General features: G+C 38.2%; 1 protein-coding gene across 11 annotated transcripts in view; it reads left to right on the top strand.

The window, feature by feature from the left end:
• Positions 1 to 21,997, top strand: part of DOCK4 (dedicator of cytokinesis 4) — a 472,223-nt gene that overhangs the window by 204,933 nt on the left and 245,293 nt on the right. For all 11 annotated transcript variants that reach the window (XR_008536523.2, XM_519315.8, XM_009453992.5 and 8 more), the window contains exons 4-7: positions 1,917 to 1,972; positions 6,205 to 6,301; positions 11,310 to 11,458; positions 16,080 to 16,164. Coding sequence is in view for 10 of the 11 variants with exons in the window: in XM_519315.8 (XP_519315.6) it covers positions 1,917 to 1,972; positions 6,205 to 6,301; positions 11,310 to 11,458; positions 16,080 to 16,164 (387 nt within the window). In the remaining variant the exon portion in view is untranslated. The remainder of the gene's footprint in view (positions 1 to 1,916; positions 1,973 to 6,204; positions 6,302 to 11,309; positions 11,459 to 16,079; positions 16,165 to 21,997) is intronic.

Below are 21,997 nucleotides of genomic sequence, written 5' to 3'. Positions count from 1 at the left end.
CAATTGAAATTACAGTTGGGACTCAGTTGAAATGCCAAATGATATTGCAAATTTTTATAATTTTGGAAATTCCTTTGAACTTGGATTATAGTTAAGATACGCTACTCAAATGATAATCCTATTTAGCTCTTGAAAATTGTACTGAGAAGACCTTAATAAGCTCATTATATATAAACAAAATCTTTTTGAAGTGGTAGTTTCTCAGAGAGCTAAATTAAAATTCAGGCAGGGGAAATATATATGCCAAAAGAAATATTAAATAGCAGTATTTAATCTTTATGTTTTCCGTGGTATCATTTGTAAAATATCGGTATGGAGAAACAAGTATACTTAGCGGCATGTTAAGAGTCCCTTTGGATTTGGGGGGCTGAAGCCAGGAAAACAATATTATTAAAAAACCCATCTTTCTTACCATTTCAGGCAGAAATTAAGATTCATTATCCTTGATACATTTCTATAAATCCTCAGGAATTAGAGCAAGAAGTAATGTCATTTTTGTTTTATCTTTTATTTGTATAGTTTGCGATTTTGACAGTAATCCTTACTAATATCTGTGTTTTTCTATCTTACTCTAATCTCCTCAGTCTTCACCTGTATTTCCTACATTCTCTAATATTTTTATAGATGTCTTTTTTTTTTGGTTTAATTCTATCTTTGGGATTGTAGATAAGAAATTTGTATTTTCATTCTCAAAATACACTTTTGCCTTTTTCCTTAAATATGCCATTTTCTGGATCATTCAACTGTGTTTAATTACTTCACGTATTTTAGGTCATCCTAAAGGGGAACCGTAAGGGACAAAAGAGTATACAAATTTAATTTTTTAAATACTTTACTCCTCATTTAACATTGTTTTTATATATCTATGAGGCACATGCAAATATAGCTTCAGTATTTAATGAATTCATTTAGACCATATTTGAGAAGGAAACTTAGTATGATTTCTCTGTTATTTCTGTCACTTCTAATAAACCTCAAGTCTGACTTTTCCTGATTAGTTAGAATTACTCTATTTGTTGATCCTACCATATTGAAGAAAACAAGTGCGTTTTAAAAATCTACATATACATATATTTACTACTATTGAATGGAAAGAATTTGCCTATTAAATTTTATTTTATACTTGGATCCACAATGGCGATATATATATTCAAATGACATTTATTTTCTTAAATATTTAATTGAGTTTGTCGTTTAATTATACATTAGAAATTCTTCAGAGGATAATTGCCATTTAATGAACAATCAAATTGATGCTCATTTTTTTGTTGTTGTTTCTTTCAATTTCCCATTTAGAACAAAGAAACAATTTCCTTGCCCTGTCATTTCCTACAATAAAAAGCTTCAAGCTAACATGGCTTCTTTTGTTTGATTTCTGTTCCATCAGAATGGCAGCATGGTGATTAACTGCTGCTGAGCTGTCATCAAAAATCTTCCATAACACAGAATACACATATTATCTCTAAATTTGCAGTGATATTTTTTGTATGTACATTTTCAAGAGAAATATGAATGTTTTGGGGGGAAAAAAGGAACTACCATCAAAACGAAGAACCTTTCAAAACTATGCAATACATATTTTAAAAACTCTTATTCAGTATAACATGGTTTTTATATAGAATTCCTGAAATTTTCTTATTTTCTGTTTAATAAACAGTATGTTTTCTGAGCAAGATTTAATTTTTTTGATCATATTTGTTTAGAATGTCTCTAAATTTGTAAAGTAGTTAATGGTAGAAAATGAAAGGATGGATCTTAAGCCACAGTAGATTTCATCCAAGAGAATGTGGTAGAGATGTTGCTTTTCCCTATTCCTGATGTTGTCATGGTTGTATGGCTGTGTTTTATACAAATGACTTGTGAAACCAACCCTGCCTCAACAGCCAGCATCGTAACCTTCATGTTTTCTTTTCCAGGGTATATTTCCTTCCAGCTACGTTCACTTGAAAAATGCCTGTGTAAAGAACAAAGGGTAAGAAATGAGTTTTATTAGTAGTTGGAGGATTTTCACAGAACCTTTGCTTCTTTTGGAATTTGAAAGGCATAGTAATTGTCTTGAAAAATGAACTGTAGAAGATCATACCATTGTCTGTGTTCTTTGTTAAAGATATATTGCATTAAGACCGTTGGTGGAGAAAATTAAAGAACCCCATCTGTGTGTGCTGGACGAGAGGATCTGAGAGACTGGAGGTCTCTCAGTGTCCACAAATCAGGGAATCAGCCTATGCTTGAGCAGAAGGAGTTGGTTCTTTTTGGTTTCTTGCTACTTAGGGAAGCATGTCAGTCAGACCCATTAAATGCTGTCATATTATCTCAAACCCCAGGAATTTCCTAGGTTCACCACTGATTCTAAGATGCATAGTGTGTCTTTCTCTAAATGGGCATAATAACATATTCTTGTGTGACCACTTCACAAAGCCATTATTCTATTTTAGAGAATGTCATTTATATGATACTTTGTTTGATTGAGCTCATTGATCACCTAGTATTTCTAATACATTAAAAAAATTTCTAGTCTTATTTCCAAAAGGATTTGAAGTGGCGGTGACTTTAACATAATTCCAATAAGATACAGCAGGATAAAACAGAAGAACTTGCCTGTGTAAATAGTTAGCATAAGCAGATCATTCATCATAAGGGGCCATGGATTTAGACACAAACATTTGGTGTCAGTGTCACAAGGACTATTCACATGATCATTGCATAATTTTCATCTTATGACAACAGAATACAGATTCAGCCATAGAAATTATATTTTTTCTCAAATAGTGATAAATAGCAATTTATTATTTGAATTCTTAAAGCATAGTAATGGCATGTTCCAACTTGAGTCTTAAGATAAAAGTTCCAACGAGGCTATTCAAATAATTTCCTCCTCAATAAAGATATGATATTAAATTTCAGTTCAGGGAAACAGCCTATGCAAGTGGCTAAGAGTCTATGGTATAAATACTTTGAGAGTTCCCTATATGGGTAAAACGTAAAGAATCTCAGAGACCATTACTCTACATGTCTTATATATGTGAGCTGCTTTAAGCATGTTAATAGTAGCAGTCAGTAATAGTAGCACTCAGTAATAGTAATTATTGAATAATAGATTAAAAGCATAATTCTAATTCTAATAATTACCACTACTACTACTGATCTTTTAAGAAATGTGTGTCCTTCGGAAGTGTGCAGCTATAATCCACCAGAAGCATCAAGCCAAGTTGTTGGTCCTTTTGAAACTTTCCTACCCAGCTAGATGTGACACCATTCAGCCCCCCTCCAGTAAACCAGAGGATACTTCAGAATACACTCCAGCCATATGCTTACTCTTTGTTCTGATCCTTCTGTGCTAGTGATCTGGGCTTGGCAATGTGAAAACACCATGGGCTACCCCTGTTCCTTAAAGTGTCCTTTTGAGCAAGCCTGTGCAACCAGTCCTCTTTGCTGCCTTTGTCCCAAGCCCAACCCTGACCTCCCTCAACTCTGCAGTGCAAAGGGCATCATATGCTCTGACCAAGGAAGAGAAAAGAGAGAATGCTGTGCTAGCAAAGATGATGTCAAGCATCTCTCCACTTAATCAAAGTCTATCCCTCAAAGTGAGTTGGGGTAGGATATGGTTTTTAAATAAGTACCTCCTTTTTTTAAATCCTGGTTAGTAACTGGTGTATATCTGATCCCCTTCCATGAGCCCCAGGAAGTTTAAATGTGGGTAAAGGTACCTAAAAATTTGGTCGTGTAAGTTTAAGACTTTCTTATGGGGTCTCCACCTGACACTAGGTATGATGGACATTGTGCAGCAGAAGAACAGAAAAGCCCAACATTAGTTTCTGTAAAAGACTTATTGGAATTGACTCAGACCCTAGGTCTGGGGCTGTTACTGGAAGAAAAACTTTGGCCTGAAAACATTTGAGAGCATGTATTGCCAGGTGATTGCTTTCCCAGAGAGGAACATCTTTGGGGTTTTGGTATTACCTGTCTTATTTTAAGTGGATTTATGGCCCACTAGGATGAAATAATGGAAAAGTCCATCCTAGAATAACTGAACAAAATATAATTTCAGAGGTAACTACTTACGACAGACTATTTGAACGCTGATTTTGGTGTTGGAATAATTAATAGAAAACAGTCACCTTGCCTAAAATGGCAATTTTATGCTTAAAAATTTAAATTTTGCTTGGACAACCCCCAATCAACTTCTCACAGACTGAATTGCATGTATGTTCTTTCTTGTGTCTTCAGATCAATGTAGGACTGTTGGAGGTCAATTAAATTATAGTTTATGGACAGGGAGGCCACTTCTGTATTGTTTAATTCCTGCTGAGGTCATGTCACTTTTTAAATGTTAAGTAGGATGTCAGGTTTTCCTGGAAATTCAGTGTTTCCTCCTTGACCTTGTATAGGATCATTTTATAATCTCCATCTCCAAATATTCATCATTTAAATTGCAACAGCTGCTTCAAAAGCAAAATAAATGTACTACCATTTAAAAATGTCATATGCAGACTTAATAAAAGGTTCTGTATCTGTCACAGTTTATATATTACTGTTTACTTTTATTTCTAGTTTAAAATCCCAGTTTTACATTTTCAGCTGTGTTTAAGCTCTAGAAAGAAGGAAAATATTCATAGGGCAAGTATTTTAGCAGCACTGTGAAATGAGGAGATGAAACTCTGTTGGGAAAAAAATCAAGGCAAGATTTTAGTTTCCATATGTCTGACAAGAAGATTTTACAAAAGACAATTATATGCACTTTGGACATAACATGAAAAAGGAATCACAGAACAGTTATTAGCCTCATGCTAAGAAGTAATTTCCCCTTGATCATTAGACAACATGGTTCTGTGTCTAATATGTCATTACTTTCTATGTGTTAGACGTTTTCTTGAGAAAAATATACTGAAATAAAGAAAATACTCTCAATCAATATATCAGTAGCATTCTTTGGGAAGCAGTGGTAGTAATAGCCACTTAACCACTTTCACCTGCACACACACACACACACACACACACACACACACACACACACACACAAAGAAAGAATTTGAAAAAAGAAACTGGAGATGAAGATTATTATATGCCAAAGGTAGGATACAGAGGACAAATTAAATCTTCTGAGCCGGGCGCGGTGACTCACACTGGTAATCCCAGCACTTTGGGAGGCTGAGGCAGGCAGATCACAAGGTCAGGATATTGAGACCATCCTGGCTAACACGGTGAAACCCTGTCTCTACTAAAAATACAAAAAATTAGCCGGGCGTGGTTGCAGGCACCTGTAGTCCCAGCTACTCGGGAGGCCAAGGCAGGAGAATGGCATGAACCCGGGAGGCGGAGCTTGCAGTGAGCCGAGATTGCGCCACTGCACTCCAGCCTGGGCGACAGAGCAAGACTCCGTCTCAAAAAAAAAAAAAAAAAAAAAAAACTTCTCTTTTATTTCCCCCATCTCCTCATGCATATTCTCAACTTCAGGACCACCATACACACCCTACTAGATATTGATATCAATATTTTCCAAGGTTAGTTTCTGACTTTTAGAGAAGAAATGAGAAGACTATGTTACTCTAATCAGAAAGAGGAACATTTTGGAACGAATATTCAAATATTGGTGATGTCATAAGCCTTAGGTTCTATGCTGTATGATAACATTACTTAGAATACTAATCATTTCTCATGGTCCTAGTTTGCAAATAATAAAAATTAAGTGTTACCGAGATCAAGGGAGTGTTCAATTAGTATCTCAGTGTCTAGTTACTTATAACACTGAGTTAGTTTGGACGCCCACAGCCATCATGTCCTGGTGATTGAATGGTGTTCCTTTTACTCTCTTTGAGTCCTATAGTCATAGCCCTTGGAAGGCAAAAGTCACCTCAGAGTTTATGTAGCCCAGTGACCTCATGTTACAGATGAAGGCTTTTGGCCTTAGGTTAAATGAGTTGCTGCCTAGTCGTGAACTGGTACTGGAGTGCAACCCTTCTGATGCTGTTCCTTCTTCACCACGCTGCTCAAACCTGATCTGGTTGAAGTGGCTGGTTGTTCTGGTATTGTCCTACCACAACCCATGTAGCATTCCTCACATTAACTTACAACCAGATCCTGGTTACTGTCTGTAGAACAAACAATAGCTAGGCAGCTTTCTTTCCTAGTTATCTTTTAGAGTATTTAAAACAAAATTGTTGTCTATGGTATTTAATATATACTTTTTCTTTTTTAATTTCACAGACAATTTGAAATGGTTATTCCCACTGAAGACTCTGTTATCACAGAAATGACATCAACATTAAGAGACTGGGGAACCATGTGGAAACAACTCTATGTGGTTAAGTAGCTTTTTAATGACACGATTTTTCGGGTAAAGAATTGTTTTAAGAAATACATGAACATAAGTAAGCATTAACTAATATAGCGCCTTCTGCAAGTCTCTAGGACTCCTTGGGGATATAGATATTAACAAGACAGTCTTGTTACAATCTCTATGTCCACTGAGCATGGGTTTTGTAAGTTATTTTTCAATACCATAGGAATAGAAAAGATTATTTTTCTGGCATCTAACCAAATAGGATGGTTTACATGGACCTATTGTTGAACCTCCTGAATATTTTTAATTTCCAGGGAAAAATAAAATTCAAGACAATTTTGGTGGCATTGGTATTTTATCAAATTCAAATTCTGTAAGTAATTCAAGTATACTGTAAATGACAGACTTCTTAGCTAGTATCAATGAGAATATTCTAAATATACTAGAGAAAAGAATGTTTCTTGAGGGGAAAAAGGATCTGTGTTTTGCAGATACGTAGTATATATTTATTTACTTACTATAAGTAATCACATTGGGAACTTATGTGGCAAATCCCATGGTAAGTACTCTTTGATGCAGTATCTTCTTTAATCCTTATTACTATTCAAAGAAATAATAATGATGATCACATCCAGCTTATAGATGAGAAAAATAAGGCACAGAGAGTGAAGTACTCACCCCGCATCAAGTAATGGGAAAATGGCTGAGCTGGGGTTCTGGTGTGAATATGGTGCTGTCACTCTGAACCCCACTGTAACTGTGGAAGTCTGGGGGTGGTGAAATATTGGGGAAGACCCCATGCTATTTCTTCTTTTATTTTTAAAGAAATTTGTAGAACAGCTTAATCATTTGAAGGGATGAATTCAAAATACAAATGTGTGCTTATCCTGACAAAACAATTTAAAACAGCCTGTCAAGGAAAAAATCCAAATTAGTGAGGGACACTGGCAGAATGATAGTGTTTATTGTCTGTTACATCTGAAATGCAATAGGATATTTCATTGAGGCAAGAAAATCTTACAAAGTCACTAGTGAAAACCCTTTGATGTTGGACTTCTCTGATTAAACCCTCCTGGAGCCGGTAGCTTTAGAACTCACTATGAAAATCCACAAGAAACCTTAGGTGAATTGGCAGAGCATAGGTTTTGTAAATAACAAAGTCAAGATAACCGACCTCAAAGGCTCTGTGCTAGGGAAGTGCAAAGAAATGCAGATCTCCTTTTTAAATTTTCTTTTTTTTTTTTAAATGTTGGAAAGAATTCAAAATCCAAGTATTATTTCACTTAAAGTAACATTGTGCATGGCACTAACATGGAAAAAGAAACTATTTGAAATGCTCAAACCACTGCATTCCAAATACCCAATATAAGAGTTATAAAAATAATGACAGTGTGAGTGTTGTCCATTAGCTGAACTAGAACACAAACACTTTTCCTTTTATATAGCTACTAGTGGGGAACAAAGTTGAATTTCCTCTGGATTCTGCCTTATCTAGCTATTTTTACCTGTGTTCGAGGTTTCAAATGTCTATTTTGGGGACAGACTTTGTTGGTTTGAAAATCTGTGTATTGTAAACTCTATAAGTAAACTCCTTTCCTCCTAGTGTTCTGAGTAACTGGGAAAGAGATAATTATCTAAATGTTTCCCTGGACACTGGAATGGTAGTCAGTGCCATTAGAAACAAATATTAAGTTTAACTCAGAGGTATTAGATTTTTGATACTAGGAGTGAAGCTACCTTGGCCATGTCAGACCTTTGGTTTCTCTTTTCCTAATGTAAATGTTTTGTGCCAAATGTTTTGGTTCAAGTTCCTCATGCTCAAGTGTGTTTAGGTTATTGTCCATCCTCTTTTCCAACAGTTTTAAGGCACCTAGCTTCTCTACTGGAAGATGTTTGATGGGGGCCATAATATTTTATAAATTGTTAGCAATTTATATGACAATGCTTAGCATAAAAGCACGTGGTGAATGCTTGAAAAGTGCTAGTTGCTCTTTAAATAACGTTGCCAAGGACCTAAATAATGGTCTCTAAAAATGCCACTTAATAATCAGTAATGTAACCACAAAAAGTTTAGGAGAAATATAGCAGCCATCTTTTACTGAGTACTTTTGTGCCGGCCCTGAGCTGGACATTTTACATCTCTCTTTCCTGGGGCTCTGCCAGGCACTTTTGTTTTTTTTGTTTTTTTTGTTTTTTTTTTTTTTGGAAACAGAGTGTCTCTCTGTTGCCCAGGCTGGAGTGCAGTGGCGCAATCTTGGCTCACTGCAAGCTCCACCTTCTGGGTTCACGCCATTCTCCTGCCTCAGCCTCCCGAGTAGCTGGGACTACAGGCGCCCACCACCACGCCCGGCTAATTTTTTTGTATTTTTAGTAGAGGCGGGGTTTCACCGTGTTAGCCAGGATGGTCTCGATCTCCTGACCTCATGATCCGCCCACTTCGGCCTCCCAGAGTGCTGGGATTACAGGCGTGAGCCACCTTGCCCAGCGCCAGGCACTTTTTATTCTTGAATCTTATCAATGATAATTTACCTAGGGTCTCATGCTGAAGCCTGAATCTAAATCTAAGTCTGCTGCTGCCAAAACCTGTACTGTTTTCATTTTAAGGCAAATAAAAGCTCATCGCTTTCTTAAACACTAAAATACTCTCAATTAACTTTTGCTGTTTTTTTATATGTTTCCAGAATCTCTTGATATTGTTTTATTCCAAGTGTTTAATATTGTACCCTACCTGTTTTCATTTAGCATTAAATCAAAAGCATTTTTCATATATCTGAATAGCCTTCATAACTATCCAGTGTTTAAAGAATCATGATTTTATGACTAGATGTTCAGTTGTAGAACTTTTTCTTACACTAGTAGAGTAGGTTTGCTGGCCAGGCCTGCAGTATGTCAGCATTCTTGCCACACCTGGGTTTTCTTCCCTTAATGGAGAGCTGACCAACTGATTTTCAGCTTTATAAGGGATCCTGCGACCTTTTGTTATTAGTGTTCTCTTAAACTTAAGTACTAGAGATGACATCACAGAAAATCAAGTCCATCCTACTAAACAACTACAGAACGCCTTTCCCAAGAGCAGGCAGGTGACTTTCTCCCTGTGACAGTCAGTTCAAAAAGGCGCTGTGTCTCTTCTTTGCTACATGAGATTTGACTTGTTTAATAACTTGCTTATATAATTTTATTGACTTGGGTGGACTTTTCCTTCCTACACTGACTTCCTCAAGTGTTTGTGTCGCCTGTACAGAATCTACCTCTTGAGATCCACAAAAATTAACATGTGTAAATCAAGCTATTCATTCATGCATTCTCCGGCTGTTAGGGATACACAGGCAGACAGCCATGTGATTGGGCACTTACAGCCACAGGGAGGACATGGACATTGAGCAGTTAATTACAAGAGTATTGTGTTACAGTGGCCTTGTAATGGCTTGTATGGGAGTGTATAATATGAGTTAAGAGTGAGAAGCAATAGAAGAATGGGCTCAATAGAGTGCTTTCGGAGTTGAGAGAGAAGCAAGATGATTTATATTGAGGAGGATCAGGGATGGCATCCTGGAGAATGCTTTTTGTTCCTCTGGCAAATTTGTCTGACCTGCACATCACGTGAAAAATTCAAGACACCAAGTACTGAAAAAGCAGATAACACGTCACTACTTTTTAAAATAAAAAATACATGATGACTGAATGTCTTTACCCATCACCCAGAATTTGATATTTCTGGCAGCTTACAGCTGTAGAAGACTTTAGATGGATGATAACCTCAGTACTTTCATATCGCTACTCATGAAGTCCACTCATAATTTTTGTAGAAAGTAAAAGCATAGCTGCTGGTTAAGAAAGACAAAGGGTAAAGACTTAGATAAGATTTACTGTATTGTCTCTGGGGTAAGGGATATATATTTTGGTTTTGGGGAAGAAACAGTATTTGTAGAGGGTTCATTCTGGACCAAGCCCAAAGCAATAACAGTACTCTAGTACTAATAACAGCTAATACTTACATATTTTTTCTGGGCCAGGCATCATTCTCAGAGTTTTAATAACTCATTAATCCTCACAACAACCCTGAGAAGTAGGTACTATAATACCTGTTTTACAGATGAAAAAAACAAGCACAAAAATGTTAATGAATTGTCAAAGCTTTTTCAGCCAGTAAGTGGCAAAACTGAAATTCAGATTGAAGTTGTTTGGCTCTAAGTAAGTTGATATTCTCTGCCACTGTGCTGTAGTGCTCTCTGCACAGTTGCTACCACTAATCCATAAAACAGCCTTGCAGAAAGAATGTGCTGCCCATGTACAGATGACAAAATTGATACTTAAAGTCTGTACCACTAGTAAGTGACAAAACCAGGATTTTAACTTGTCTTCTTTCCAGTAAACCACAGAGCTTAAATGAATTCCACAGGAGATTATCTTGAATCTCCATGATTGTTTTAAAAGTAAGAAAGAAAGCATTACCTTTTTAAAAGTCTAAATACTGGCCCGATAATAGCAGTGCATATCCATCAATGAATGAATTTTGTGCCCAACTTCTGATAGGGGATCCAATAAAGTATTGAGATCAATGTGCAAGAAATATAATTGGAAAGCAATGTCTTCCATTTCATCAGCTTTAGTTGCATGCAGCCATGGCGCAGAGAAGGGAGAAAAGAATGTGAGCAAAAGTGATCAGGGAAGATTTCCTGATGGAGGTGGAAGTCAAGCCGAGCCTTCTTGGATAGTAGCATTTGAGTAGTGTTTAAAAAATAAATAAATAAAAGGAGCACGTGAGAAGTAAAGTTGCATTTCTGGACATGAGAGCAGTGTTGTGAAACTTAGATGAAGCATATAGAGAAGGCAGCGAGTGTGTTTGAGGATAGTGAGCAAACAGTTTGTCTGTTAACGGACATCTGTCCAGAGTGGCAAGCACATAGTGGGTAACCAGAATGGGCCTCTTCCGGGTAACCAGAATGGGCCTCTTCCCTTTCCTTTTTGGTTACCCCGCAACTCAGTATGGATACTGACTGCCAAATCTCCACATTTGTATATTTCTTAGCGTAATGAAGGCGATCTCTTCCACCGGCTGTGGCACATCATGAATGAAATCCTGGACCTGAGGCGGCAGGTGCTGGTGGGCCACCTCACCCACGACCGGATGAAGGACGTGAAGCGCCACATTACTGCCCGGCTTGACTGGGGCAATGAGTGAGTATTGAGCATCACAGGGCGGCCTCTAGTAGGTGAACACAATGGAAGTGACATAGGCCTGAGCCAGAACGTGGTAATGTCACTGGAAGCAATCCTATGGGCTTTTTCATGTTTCCTGTTTTTGGAGGCTTAGTGCGAACTGGCATTGATAGAGCCGAGAACCATTTCTTCTCAAGCTGGTGTAGGCACTGAAATGTCGTTTGTTGTCTAGTATCGTATGTGGCTTGATGGTGTGGACATGCTCATGGAAAATGAAATGTTCACAGCAATGAACTAGATGTGGCGTCTGACTAAAATGGATCTTGTTCTCAAATAGGCTTTAGGTTTGGCATGTGGATTTGCTTTTAAAATATATCTTTTCCATGTCATGGTAATAGGTCACCAGTGTAATCCGGAGGGAGACATTAATGTTAACAGCTTCTGTGAAAAGTCTTATGACAGGTGCACTGGTGGGGCCTTTTATTATTGCTGTGATTAGTCCTGTACATACATATTAGCTACTTTGAGGAGCTGCTTGAGAGAACTCAGTAAAAAGCTGTTCTTGACCGAGATTTATTTTTAAACAAAACCGTAAGTGACTAATTTAAAATACCAGCCAGGTACTGAAATGGTAAATCTAATCACTGAAAGCTCTGACCGAGGCTGATATTTTACTAAATGTGAATATTAACATAGAAGTGAGAAATTAGAATAAGCCACCTTTGACTGAGATCCTAGGGTTGCATGAGGTTTAGGTTTAAAGCAGTGACATGGTTCCTTAATAACCCACATGGCCCTATCCTCCCTTCCTTTCCTTTCTCCAAATCCCCATTTGCTATTTGGACCTTCAGAGGATCTTAGGGCAACAGAAAAAAAAGGAAAGCAGACAGAAATGAAGAAAATGACAGGAAGTGAACCACGGGTAAATTTGCCTCTTACTGAATGTGGAAAAACCAATTTGAAGCAGAATGCCACTTCCCATTACCATAGGAAATCACTTTGTCAGAAGCCAGGTTTGATTCTTCCCAAGATGTTGCACACTCTGAATGTGAATACCCAGACCTACTAACAGATTTTTAAACCTCCATCTCACTCAGAGGACTTCCGGTATTTTGTTGAATAGGATGTGCCATTCATCTTTTTACAGACAATGAATAGAAGAGCCCAATTCATTTATCTCTAGAAGATTCATTCCTGTGAGAAATAAAACAGGTACAAATGTGGAGGGGCAGCAAGAGCACAGGACTGGGAGCTCTGCTTTCTTAGGACCTGAAGCAAATTCCTTAACCCTCTTCGTGTCAGTTCCTCATCTGTTGAAGGAGGAAGTTGAACTAGAAAAAGCACAGGGGCGCTTTCAGCTCCAGGATGACATTTAAAACACACAGCACCTCCTAACAGATTAGACTTGCCAGCCATTTACAGGGAACTTCCTATCCTGCCGTGGGAATGAATTTCACAGGAGATTATCTCGAATCTCCATTATTGTGGAGTGGGAGGGGTCCGTTGGAGCGAAACCTATGCTGCCTAATATTTGTTTCTTTATTGTTTTGAAAAACCTTTGAGGACTCTCTGAATTATTTTGGGCCTTAGTCATTATGCTGGTCCTCATTTAAAGGACTAGTTTGTAAATAGGAAGAAAGTTGGAGGAAGTTAGCTTATCCAAAATAACATAGGAATGTAGATCAGGCAAGAAAATGATACTTCTTCAGTTTTATGAAAGAAAATGATGGCAGAATGAAAAGGGGAAGGAAGGAAAAACATTAATTATGACTGAATCATGACTCAGTTTTTGACTTACGTAAGTTCTGGCTTGTACTTTGGGCAGTTCTGTGGCTAATTTATGATAAGTTGGTAAAACATTGATGCATGAAAATGAGCAGTATAATTTATTTAGATCATCTTCAACTTCATGAATTTTCTGAGCTGTGATTCTGTTTTCTTTGAAATTCTTTGTTTATTTTAAAATAACTTACAGTACAGAGATTATGAATTTACCTTATTCCTTTAAGTATACATTTGTTTTCTTATTGAATAGTGCTCATGGAAAGCAAATTAAGATAATCTCTTGCCTATTAAACTAGATGAAATTGTCCTGCAAAATAAGCTGCCAGCACATAAATCTCTGGATGAACATAAATTAAGAATGTGTTCCATCTCACGTTGTATATCAAACTGTTGAAGAGTAGTGAAGAGAAGCCCTCTTGATGTGGGAAGCTTAGGAAGAAGAGATCATTAATCTCATTTCCTAACAGGGCCAGCAAAAGAATTGTTCTTGCCTGGGAACCTCAGACAGCACTAAAATAATGGTACATGTTTCTGTTGCCCATACAGTCCTACAACACGATGTTCTTTGACTTTTCTGCTAATATTATGTGGGAGGAGGCAATCAGTTAATCCTTTCTTCTTGGTGTCACAGAGTAGTTTAGTGACTGAGTTGATAGAAAACATGACGCTCTCCCTGTGTGATCTCCTCTCATCCTCTCTCTTCCCTACTTGCCTCATTTCTCCTTATTCTTTGTAAGGCACTTCCTTGATTCTACTCTGTGGGCTAGGAAACCTCAAACCATGGGAAGATGTACCTAGGAATTAACAAAACCAAATAGAAGCAAATAAGACTCTTCACATAACCAGGACGCCAGGAAGCTAACAGAAGCTGAACAATCAAGACTATGGGAGAAAAAGACTTGTAGATTACAGGTTTCTGAGGCTGCAGAATTTCTGCACTCATTCTGCAGCCATGTAGGTCACCTGTCTTCACGTATCTTATCTTCCTCCTGCATGTGACTGATGTCTGAATTTCCAAGTTCAAATTCTCAAGGAAGGAATCTTATTGACAGCCAATGTCTAATATTCCTGTTTGGGCTGAGCATTTTATACCAGCCTCTCATAAGCTGCTGGCCAGTCTTTGGGTTATTTGTCCTTAGGTCAGATGCTTACCCATGGTACAATCAGGTGTGGCTCAGGAAGGGGAGATGGTCAGATGACTACCTTGTCTGCCGCCACCACTCCCAGCAGAGAAAGTGGGTAGAGCAGCTTCTCATAGAAGGAGCTCTGACTAAGACAGCTATCACAGTGGTTATATGCCCTCTTTCATTTGCTAAATGATCTTCATCAGCAATATTGACCCAGTGTCAGATGATGACTTACACTGTAGTACGGTAATTCTCTTTCAGAAGGGAATGGAGAATGGAAAACAGACCCTATCAGAATCCCTGGTGAGATGTAGCAAGGGGGAACATGGACATTTTGAAAACAAATCACAGTGCTTATTGTGAGTTAAAAATTCAACTAACATTAAAGAATGGGTGTGTGAATTTTTTTCTAGGTTTCCCAAAGAGAAACATCATTTAGGAAAATTGAGAAACTGTTTTAGTATCTGAAAGACAGCTCCTACTGTCAAGGAGGTGACAGCTTTCTAATCTTCTTAAGAACAAATAGCCCTCAGGGTGGCTGGGGCAGTGCCTGGCTTGAAGTAGGTGCTGAATTAATAAATTTTACTTATGAAACCTTAATGAGATTTTGGGGGAGGGCATGGAAGAATTTCAGAGTTTTTTAAAATACGAAAGTAAGAAAGCTGTGGTTCTATAATTGGAAGTGTGATGCCAGAAGCCTTCTGTGTTAGAAAGAGTGGTGATGTGAAGGGGATTTAGAACAAGTGATCCTCAGAGAACTGAGCATGCGGCCTTGGATGTGGTGGTTGAGGGGGCTCTGCTAGAGAAGAGGGTATCTCGGCCTTGATCGATAGGGCATTACACAGGCATTGTGTAGCCTTTGAGATGATCATGGAGGGTTAAGGAGATGAACAGAATTGTGTGGCATTGGTGTCAGCATTGTACCGTGGGTGCCCTGGAGGGGATCATGCTAGGAAGGTCGCTAGAGGGAAGCTAACCAGAATAGAGTTAGACTCATGTTCCTCTGTTGATGGGAAGACATCACAAGTCAATTCCCATACTTGGTACCTCTGAGGCTGGATATAACCTTAGAATACTTCTCAGTACAGCAAGCCACATGTCAGCCACAATGAAATCTGACATAAAGCGTTAAACTATTCTGCCAGCCCAGGCCCAAAACTCTTCCCCCATTTCCATTTCCTGCCTTTACTGAGTTTCTCCTAACGACCGACCTCAGAATTTGCTGTAAATAAGGACCATGCACAAGTTGCCAGAGATTCATATAAGAAACATGGTGACTCTGGGCACAGCTAGGTATACTGGTGCTAGGTCAAATTCTAAAGACCAAATTTCCTTCCCCTCAACTCCAATTTCTAGAACCAAATGATGTCTAGCTCTAGTTTCCGTTCACTCCAGTGTGGAAGGCCTTCTCTTGTGATAATTTGAAGGGCGCTGAAGGCTCCACACCATATGGTGCTAAGGCCCCCAGTGGCAGGAGCACTCCACTGAGAGTGCCAACCCATCCCTCCTGGATTTGCTTGTCTTTCTCACCTTCTATGTTTTAAGTTTTGCCCAGTGTCCAGCAGAGTTATATTGTCTACCCCAACTGTGGTAACAAGTCATACAAGGTGAGAGAAGCATGGTGGGTGATATACCTAATTTCCAAGTGATGTAGTAAAAAACCAATTGTTTTTAACATATTTCATGGAGGTAACTTTTCCCCCAAACTTTTGCAATTTGTTTTCTAGACAACTGGGACTGGACCTGGTGCCTAGGAAAGAGTACGCAATGGTGGATCCGGAAGACATCAGCATTACTGAGCTCTACCGTTTGGTAGGTACAGGAAATCTTGGCTCCCAGTCTCCCTGCTAATTTTCTGGTTTCCATGGCACTCCTCATACTTGCTTGATTTTGTAAGAACAGGATGTTCCAGGATTAATTTAGAGAGAGTAAAAAGACTTGAGAGCTGAGGTGACCATGCCCTCAGTACAGTACTGAGACACTACCTGTCTAAGAATAACATGATACTCTCCAGTGGGCCCTCAACGCCCAGGCACCAGGAAGTCGATACAAAGATGTTTTCAGTTCTTTTGCAAATCTTTCTACTTTTTGTCTAGTGTAGTGAAATGCTTACAAGTCACACATACTTATCTGTTGTGTTTGAGGACCATGCTGTAACTAATGGTGTTTCGTCTTGGCTCAGCAGCATGTTAACCCTCCTCCTGCCCCCATTAGCTCTATATACATATAGTGTGTGTGTGTGTGTGTGTGTGTGTGTGTGTGCGCGCGCGCGCGCGCGTGCATGCGTGTGTGTGTACGTACATAATAGCACTATATACACCAACTACTGAAACGGTCTCCTCCTTAGTCTTCAACTGCTGGACTTACACCCACCCTTCCCAGACCCCAATCCATTCCTAAGTACTGAAGCCCATGAATCATCCTAAAATATTTGATCATATTGCCCCTCATGGTCTCACTTATGACTTGAGTTTTTTTTCTAGTTACATGGTAAGTTAAAGTCCAGTTTTTTTGCTTGGCATCCAGGTTCCCCAAGTCTGGTCCAATCTGCCTTCTGTTTAGCCTTGTATTCTTAAAATTGTATGAAATGTACCTAATATCTTGATATTAACTAAGTTCTGAAAATCCAAAATCAGAGAAGAGGGTGGTTGGGATGGGCTTTCAAAGACCATCACCCTAAGCATAATTGTACTTTGATCTCATTACTGCTGCTTCTTATCATAAAGTTCCAAGAAGGACTGCCTATTGGAAATAGTAGATTCCTTTTTGGATGATCCTGCCTCTTTTGGCGTATCTTTTCAAGCTTATTTTTCTGAGAATAATGAGATATTCTTAACCTGAAGATTATCCATATCTGAAAAATGTGGAGGAAAATTTCAGTAAGTCCACTGGGGATGTATCTGATTTGAGAAGGCAGTTCTTAATATTGCTTCCAGATTTTTCCATGATCATCAAATTGATGTTCAGATTATCTACACTTCATTGTGTCAGTTGGAATCAATTCCATTTTTTAGGGGATATTCTTAACTGTATATTGAATTTCTTCAGAGTGGTGGTGTGTGCTGCTTGCCTTCATGACATCAGTACTAAACAGAGTATCTGGCATGTAGCGAGAACATAGAGGTCAGTTAGTGGGAGGCGAAGAAAGAAAAATAAGAGCATTCCAAGTTAAAGTCATCACTGCCTCTTAGCTTATATAACAAATATAATCTGTATAGTTTGTCTGTCATATCCTCTGATGTGGCATCTTTACTTTTGTTCATTTATTTAACTTATTGAACATCATATTCTTTCACTTTTAAGAACATCTCTCACTTAATTTTTAAGTTCCTTTAGGGAACACACTGTATATACCTCTATATGTTCAAGATAGTCTTGTACAGTGCTTTTGCACTTAGTAAGCACCCAGTCAATGCTTTGGAGATCATTATGGTATCATGAAAAGACTGTGGATTATTGGCTCCAAACAACTACATTTGTAATCTATCTCTTTCTTTTACCAGTTATTTGGGTCTTGGATTTATTATTTAATCTGTCAAAGCCTCAGTTTATTCATCTACTAAATGGGGAAATAATTATTTTCATGTTTATTATGAAGATTAGATAAGAAATATATGTAAAATGCCTTTCCTTGACAGATAATATTTGCACAACATGTAAGCGTTTAGTCAGTTTTCATTCCTTCCTTATCTTTATTCATCTACATTGGAGAGCCAACAGGGTAAAAATAGTTGATGCCTCATATTAGGGTTAGATTTGGCTGTGTCATGAAATAAATAAAAAGCAGAAGATAAAACATGATAGAAATTTATTTCTTAAAGTATGCAAGTTTAGAAACAGGAATTTCTGGGTTTGGTTGTGGTTTTATGGTATGAAAAGAGCCTTATCTTTCTGCTACATTGAACATGGCTTCCATCACCAAGAACACCTTTAAGTGCAGTATAGCTGCAAGAGTTCTAGCCATCATATTTGCATTCCAGGCAGTAGGAAGGAGACAGGTTTCTCTCAGTTGATTCAAATACTTTAATGAACCTTCCTGGAAGTTCTGCACAACACTTGCACTTACATCTCATTGGCAGAGCTTAGGCACACCCCTGTATTTAGTTGAGTATGTCAGGTATTGGATAAATAACTGATGTGACACAAATATATTTTATTTTCCTGAGTTTGGTTTTGTGCATATGTAATTTTGTCTCTGTTCTTTTCATGTGACATTATATATGGGATGGCAAATTGATTTCACCTCTTTCAGCATTCCAGTTTATTGGTGGGTGGCTGCCTAGAGTTCAGTGTTGCTAAGATTCCAGGGTCTCATCTAGGGTCTCATTGATTAGCAATGTTGGCCGTTGGTGGGAAAGACAGCAGGGGATATTTTAGTATGTTACAGCTCAGATCCTAGTCCAAAGTCTTCATTTTACAGATGAAGAAAATAAAATGTGATTTGACATGAAAACTTATTTTCTCCTCAGTGCTGGTTGCACTTGACTATTTCCAAAACAAAGACTATAGCCCAAAAACAACTCAAATAGTTATAAGCTTCAGAAGAGCATGTGCTTTTCTTTAAGGCAGTTTCTTTTTCTTTTTTACTTTGTTTTTCTCTTCAACTTCTATTTTAAGTTCCGGGGTACATGTGCAGGTTGTGCAGGTTTGTTACATAGGTAAATGTGTGCTATGGTGGTTTGCTGCACAGATCATCCCATCACCCAGGTATTAAGCCCAGCATCCATAAGGCAGTTTCTTTTTCAAGTTTCTGTTTGTATCCTGGCCTAGCAATAATAAGATTCTCTGTAGCCCTGGTGTTTTTCTCATTCAACATGAAAGTGACTGACTATTGATTTCACCAGGGAGAGCTGGGAGGCACCATCACCAATCCCTTGTTGTTGTTTGGCAATTTATTGTCACTTTGGGTCAAGGACCTCAGCATGGAGGTTAAATGGCCCAACACAGAGGACATTTGATTAATTGTTGCTGCTTTTCTTTTTTTACTTCTTCCTAGTCAGTGTCATGTTTGAAACACAAGTGTTTGCATCTTACTAAATTCATATTGCATCATTAGAAAAAAAGTCTCACTTTAGTTTCTTGATAGCCCTGTTAGCAGATCTTTCTCACCTAATTGTGTTCATTTAAGCAGTAAAAGTGCTAAACCGCACAGTGTTAGCATATGTCCACTTAGATATTTTGGTTTAGTGCCAAAGGCAAGATTTCAATCCTTCTATAAATAAAGGGAGCCTTATTAGCCAGCTTCTCTCCTGTTTGTGCCTGCAGGTTTCTATCTTTTTAGAATTTGTAAGATCATGCATCTGCTTACTCTGCAATTCTTAGAAGGTTAGACTAGCAGATCTCAGAGGGAACACAGTGGTTCTCACATGCAATTTCAACCCAAGGGGATGTTTGGCATTGTCTGCAGACATTTTTCGTTGTCACAACAGGAGATGGGAAGGAGAGGTACTATTGGCATCTGGTAGGTAGAGGCTAGGAAAAGCTGCTAGATGTCCTACAAAGCCTAGGACAGCCCCCACAACAAGGAAATATTCAGCCTAGTTGTCAATAGCATTGAGGTTGGTAAACCCTGGTGTAGACAGTTCATTCAATAATTAATGCATTATTTGAAGATTAAAAATTTGAGTCAGTTAAATAAATCTTTGGGATGAATCTCTTTCTTCCCCTAATCAAAGAGCTAGTTCAACTGTTAAGCACGGTTAGAGTAACTGATAGGTGCATTTGTAGCCACAAATTATCTCAAGCCCTTGAAGTGTGAACTTGACTTTTTAATTTGATTGTAATAATACTTTCACAGAAATTTTTTAGCAGTTTGCGGAAGTACTGAATTACCAAGAGAAAAGAAAGTAATCATAACCTACTAAGTCCAAATGGGTCCTAGACCTGAAAGAATAGTGGGGATGGGAAGAGGGGTATTTTCAGTGCTAGAGTGTGCCAGATGTGAAGGCCCATGTTAAATGTGCAAAGGGTAGAGTCAGGCAGGCTTATTACTAGCATGTATTCAAAGAACAAAAGTTCCAAGCCCATAATTACTCGAAAGATGCAACAATACATTGTTTAGTTTGCTGTGATTTGCATCTGTCTGCACATGATCCTGATCAGTGATTCTCAACCCTCATTGCCCATTAGAATCACCTGGGGAGCTTTTAAAACTACCAGTCTCTGGACCCCCAGCCCCTAGAAATTCTAATTTAATTGTTCTGAGATAAGACCTGGGCATAAGTATTTTTTAAAAGCTCTCTTGGGGACTCTAAACTGCAGCCAAGGTTGAGAACCACTGATCTAGATATATTGGATTCATTGCATTGGTAAAGGAGCTAATTTTTTCTCCTCAATTCTTGTGAATGTCATGATTGGTGCAGGGAACTTTGCACTATTTGAGGTTAAGAGAGGATATCTCCTTAAGGCCTATTCTTTTCATGAGGTTTTTACATCTGTTTCTGTAGCTCTGGCCTTTAGTAGTCATTCGGTTCTTCATAGTAGCTTGTGCTCTGTTACCCTTTTAAGTAAGCATATGTTTTTCTTTTAAGTAAATCAGTAAATAAGTTAGCAGTTCTGGCGGGGTGGAGGGGGGATGGGGGAGCCTTGTTAGTTAGAGGTGTATTTTTATGAACATAATGATGCCACTTTTGCCACAGTAAAAAAAAAAAAAAAAAAAAAAAAAATTGTTAAAGCACGAAGTAGAGCAACCTTTATAGAAAACAAGGCAAAATCATTCTTTTTTCCTACAGTTAGAATATTTTTCTTCAGGAACCGGTGTTTAGTAATTATAGCCCACACATGCCTCAATGCTTAGGTCTACTTTTAAAAACAACTTACTTACTCTCCACTTTTACGAAGAGATTCCCAGTGTACCTGTTGAGTATACAGTGATTGTAGATGAATTTAGCTAAATTTTTTCCACCCTTTGCTTCTCAAGTAGTTCGGAATAAAAGTTTTAACTTCTAAGCACAAAAAAATTCTAGTGATTCTATGTTGTGTTAACACTTGTAAATTTACATGACATTTTGGCTTCATTTGGTCATTCAGTAGTTTTTCAACTCAAAGGCGTAGAAAGATGGCTAATGTAGACGTAGGGTCATTTACCTTATCCCTCAACACAGGCTATGGCTCTGTTACAATGAAATTGAAATCCCTGAACTATTTTTTTAATTGTCAAAGTGATCCAAAAGAGGTAGTTTTGTTATTAGTCTGTGCTATGAAAGTGATAATCTTCCACATTCTTAGCACCTGTTCTATTAATACACAAGCCTAGCCACGTGTTTTTCCTGTACTCTTATCCTGAATCAGTGTTACTCGAAGTGTGGTCCAAGAAGTGGCTGGACCGTGAACTGTTGGTCCAACTATACAAATGACAAGTAAATGATTAGAAACCTTTAGGGCATTTTGACATTGCCATGGCATTTTTATTGTATTTCATGGAAGAATCAGTCTGCAGGGAATTATGGGGAGAAACAACCTGGTCCCTCACTGCAAGCAGTGTGAGCCCTAACCTAGATAGGTAAATCCTGCACCCTCCTTGCCTCTCAGCTAAAGTGCCATTTTCCCAGGATGCCTGCCCAGTCTCATGTCAAATCCCCACTTTTATACTCTCGTCATAATCTGGATCTTTAGGCTGGGCACAGTAGCCCACATCTGTAATCCC

This window comes from Pan troglodytes, chromosome 6, assembly GCF_028858775.2.
Source record: "Pan troglodytes isolate AG18354 chromosome 6, NHGRI_mPanTro3-v2.0_pri, whole genome shotgun sequence".
Taxonomy (NCBI): domain Eukaryota; kingdom Metazoa; phylum Chordata; class Mammalia; order Primates; family Hominidae; genus Pan; species Pan troglodytes.
The sequence above is the reverse complement of the archived record's forward strand: the minus strand, read 5'-3'. Positions and strand labels throughout refer to the sequence as shown.